Below are 4634 nucleotides of genomic sequence, written 5' to 3'. Positions count from 1 at the left end.
CTCTCGGTGCCTTAAACAGTTTAGAGACCAGCTCTCTAACCTTAGGAGGATTGAGTTCCATCTGAAATCTCCTGTCGATCCCTACCTCAATTACTTAATGATCTGGTAAAAGTTACGGGGTGGGATGGGGTTGACGAATGTTGGATGTTTAGCGGACCACCTCCCGTTGGACGTGGGTCAATGTGGGCTGGACTTTGCACTTTGTGGATAGCTTCGGGGTACCAGGAAGAAAGTGAGTGGAACCAAAAACGTAGAGATGGGGCCTGAGTTCGAAGGTGAAGGCTGCTCTGGGGAGGTGTGACTGCCTGGCGCACTGCCCTGAGGGGAGCGCTGCCTCCCCTCGAGCCCTCCCGAAGCCTTTGGAAGTTCCCTTTGAACATGTGCGAGCTAGACAATTTAGGCAGCTGGACTAGCTCAAATGTGTCAGATTGCATTGACTCTACCCCTGCCCTGGGTGACCGAGATGCCTATTCGAAGACCAGGAGCAGGCCTCCTGCTGTTAAGAGTTCAGGCCTGGGCTAGCACTGCCATTCAGACTTTGCGTAAAGGGAGTTGGGGCTATTGTAGGCACTCCATGGTCAGTTCTGCCAAAAGGGGGGTGGCCAAAGGTCTCCCAAGGGGGTTTAAGTGCTTACAGGTGTTTGGGAGGTTGCCCCTGTCATTAATTTTGATGTCGTAGGTGTTACGTCGGAAGTCAGGTGGTAAAGATTGCTATAAAAGCTCGGCCAGCTCGGCCAGCTTAGTTCAGCAGCGATGTTTCTGCCGAACACGTCTCGGCTGCTGGGGGACTTGCTGCCTGCGGTGACCGGCGCTGCTGGCCAGGAGGGCGCTGCCTCCGGGGATTACAACCCCTACTGTAAGCTCCGAGGCTGCGGCAAGGGGCCGCCAGCCGGCTGGGGGGCGGAGGTCTGGGCCTGGGGATTTTTCCCGAGCTCAGCCAAGCCAGCAGCACTTTGCCTGCCTGCGGCATAGCGGTCGCGGGGACTATCCCTGGCTGTGGCTTCAGAGAGTGGCGGGGGGGGGGGGGGGGGGGGGGGGGCGAAGGAACCCAGATTTTTTTGTTGTTGTTGTTGGATAAGTGACCAGATTTCTCTTCCTCGTCCTCCTTATGGGGAGAAAGGGAAAGAGAAGTGGAGGGAGAAGAGGAGTCGGGGGATCCCCCACAATCAGATCTGGGACAAGCCAGGAATCTGGGGGATGGAGTAGGAGCAAGGCAACGAAGTCTGCTCTCCACACGCTTTTTGAGCTCTGTTCTGATCCTGGACTCTCCCCGGTACAGGAACAGCTGCAGCACCCTTCCTGGGGGCTCTAGGTCCCCCGGCAATGTTCTGGCATTTTATGCAAGGCAGCAGCTTCCTTCGGGGGACTCTGGAGCCCCAGCCATGCCCTGGCACTTTATGCTTGGCTGCAGCACCCTTCCCGGGCCCCGGATTCCCTTCCCGGGCTCCAGATTCCCTTCCCGGGCTCCAAGTTCCCTTTCCGGACTCCAAATTCCCCTATCTATGCCCTGGTACTAAATGCGCTCTTTATGGGAAACGGCAGCACCCTTCCCGGGGACTTGGGAGTCCCAGCCATGCTCTGGCACTTTATGCTAGGTGGCAGCGCCCTTCCTGGGGTCCTGGAGCCCCAGCAATGCCCCGGCACTTGATGTTCAGCAGCAACTTCCCTCCGGGAGGTTCGGGCGTCCCAGCAGTGTCCCGGCACTTTACGAGTGGTGGCATTGTCCATCCCAGAGGCTTGGGAGCCCTGGCAATGCCTCAGTATTTTATGCGCGGCTGCATTGTCCATTCCTGATGCTCCGGAGCCCCCCCGGCTCTTTAAGAACCGTGGCAGCACCCTTCCCGGGAGCTCTGGAGCCCCGGTAGAGACCCGGCACTTTGTGCGCAGTGGCGCCCTTTATGGGAGCTGCGGAGCCCCAGCAGTACCCTAGCATTGCTCTGGTACGAGGTGCGCTGAGGCAGTGTCCATCCCGGCAGCTCCAGAGCCCCGGTAATGCTCTAGCACTTTGTGCGAGGCGGCAGCACACTTCCTGGGAGCTCCGGGACCCAGATAGTGCCCTGGAATTGCACTGGCATTTTGCGCGCCGGCGGCAATGTCCACCTCTTTGGCTCTGGACTCTGGCAATGCCCTGGCACTCTGTGCGAGTCGGCACCGCCCTTCCTGAGGGCTCTGGACCCCGACACTGTCCTGGCGGCGCTCTGGGGGCTCTGTGTGAGGCGGCTGCGCTCCTCCTACGGGCCCGGGAGCCCGCACTCTGTGAGCAGCAGCTGCGCTTGGCAGGGGGAGGGCTCAAGAGCCCGCACTCCGTGCAGGCGGCACTGGCTTGTCTGAGGGGCTCTGGCATCCGCGCAAGTGCGCAGCGGCGGCAGTAGCCTTTCAGAGGGCTCGGGAGGCACCAGATCGTAGGGGAGCTGCCAGAGAGCCCTTAAGCTCTCGCTTGTCTGACACCGACATGCCATTGGGCACCACGCCCTGGAGACAAAAGCTCAGTGCCAGGGAAATTCGAGCGCTCTAGGGCTGGAGGTGGGAGCGTCTTCAGGCGAGCGGGTGGTGAGCAGGTAAAGACTGAGGCAAACTTCCCTCCCCAGGATGGACCCTTGGCGCCGCCGCCTTGGAGAGAACTTAGGGGTACAAAAGGTTGAGGGAGTCAGCAGACACTTAGCAGCCCTCCCCTGGTCTTGGGCGAGTCCGGGGAGTATTGGCTGGGGGCCGGGAGCTTGGACTGGTGGGTGTGATGCTGGCTGTGGCGGCGGCGCTCTCATTCTGTCTCCTCTTTCCCCAGCTTCCACCACCATGGAGGCGGCTCACAATGACACTACTACTGTCCCTGACTGGTGGCAGCCCAAGACCCCTCGGCCCCAGAATGTGTTCCTGACCAGCTTCTTGTCCTTGCTGCTTTGTTTCACCATCGTGATGGACCTCGTGGGCAACTCGTTTGTCATCGCTGCTGTGACCAAGAATGAGAGACTCCGCAACCTCGGTAAGCTGCCTGCACCCCGCTGCAGTCCCGTGTCCCGCGCCCCTGCTCCCTCCTTGGGTATCTGTGTCCCCCATGCCTGTGGTAGCCCCGGTTCCAGAGTACCAGCGACACCAGGCTGGCATAACGGCACGGTGGGGAGACCTTCCAGAGTTAGCGCCCACCTGCCCGAGCTCCACACCACCAGCGAGCCTGGGGGGTGGGAGTGGAGGGCGGGAGATAGAGCCAGGGTCCAGCCGGAGCTTGCCGCACCTTCTACGGCCACTCTGTGGCCAGGCAAATGTCAGAGTAAAGCAATTCTTACTGAGCCCCATTTCAGGAGGGACAAAGGGCTAGCCTGGGACGGGAGTGACCACAGGGAGGGAGAGGAGGCAGGGGCTGGGGCCACTAGCATTCCCGCAGCCTGCGGCGGCGGCCCCGTGAGTCCGCATAGCAGGCCAGAGTGTCTGGAGCTTGAATCCAGCCCTGAGTGCAGGGAGATGGGAGGGGCGGGTGTCTAGGACTAAGAGACGCTCCCCAAGACTAAATGTCGGGGTCTCTAAGCTTAGGTTCCTGGGGATCCCTAGCTGGGAGTGGGGGGCTGCTGTCCAGAGCTTGGACAGAGGCAGAGAGCCGAGCAGGTAAGTGGTGAGGCTGCCGAGGGGCTTGGGAGCGGCTGGCTGCAAAGCTAGCCCCCAGGGGGCTTGGAAAAGCCTCCCCGTTCCTCCGGGGTCCTCACACTCGCGCTGCTGGGGCTGGCAAAGAAGAGCCGCTCTCCTTGGCGCCCAAAGCAGGACCGAGCCCAGGTAAGTGTTCAGGCTGTGAAGAGACGCCGGGCAAAGGACAGGAATGTGTCTGTGTTTGATTGGGAAGGGGTCGCTAAGCCCTTAGAGGGTCCCGAGGCTGGGAGCAGGCAAGAGAAGTTGCCTGCCTAGGGCTGCCAGAGCCAAACACCGCGAAATTAATTAAGTGCAGGGCTTTGGGGAGCTGTGCAGAGCCAGGAAGTGGGATGGGTGGGGGTCGCCAAGTCCCTGCGGGGGTCTTCGGCTTGGGGTTGGGAAGACATCTGGGAGAGAGGCTCCCTCGCTTAGGGCTAGGAAGAGTGCTTCATCTGAAAAGCGTCTTTAAAAAAAAAAAAAGAAAAGAAAAGAAAAAGAAAAAGAAAGAAAAAGTGTGTTTGACTGAAGTGCTGTGCTGCAGAGGCAGCTCCCTCCCCTCCTCCCCCTTTCCCCTCTCTCCCCCTCCCCCACGGGACACCAAATTGGTGGGGGTTAGCTCCTGTGCCTGTTTCAACTCCCCAGCACTGCCGGGAAAAGCTTCTGAGGGTCTGCGTGGCTGTCACTCCTGGGAGTGCAAAATGGACACATTCACCCTCCTAAGACCTGGGCAGGCAAAAGCCAGGGAACACAGTCAAAGCCTGCAGAGCCTATGGGAGGGGGGCTCAGAAACACCCTCAGGAAATGGAGGGGCTACATAATTTGGGGAGAGGTCACAATCCCCTACTGGCCAATTTGGTATCTAGAGCTGATCCTGTCTTAAGTACGGTCTCCTGTGCAGAGGGAGAGGGGCAGAGCTCCCAAATATCAGGTGTCTAAGTTGGTAGGGGGTCCTTGCAGGCTACCCCAGGGTTTGGAGAGCGCCTAGCTGAAGCCACACTAAACATCCCCTCCTCTGCAGA

General features: G+C 59.7%; 1 protein-coding gene across 1 annotated transcript in view; it reads left to right on the top strand.

Moving 5' to 3' along the window:
- The first annotated feature begins 753 nt into the window (after window positions 1–753).
- The window catches only part of GPR50 (G protein-coupled receptor 50), a 19551-nt gene continuing 15670 nt past the window's right edge, over window positions 754–4634 (top strand). The window contains exons 1-2 of the mRNA XM_027845050.1: window positions 754–856; window positions 2783–2980. Of these exons, the coding sequence (XP_027700851.1) occupies window positions 754–856; window positions 2783–2980 (301 nt within the window). The remainder of the gene's footprint in view (window positions 857–2782; window positions 2981–4634) is intronic.

This window comes from Vombatus ursinus, unplaced genomic scaffold (genome assembly GCF_900497805.2).
Source record: "Vombatus ursinus unplaced genomic scaffold, bare-nosed wombat genome assembly UNPS02014951.1, whole genome shotgun sequence".
In the NCBI taxonomy this organism is placed as follows: domain Eukaryota; kingdom Metazoa; phylum Chordata; class Mammalia; order Diprotodontia; family Vombatidae; genus Vombatus; species Vombatus ursinus.
The sequence above is the reverse complement of the archived record's forward strand: the minus strand, read 5'-3'. Positions and strand labels throughout refer to the sequence as shown.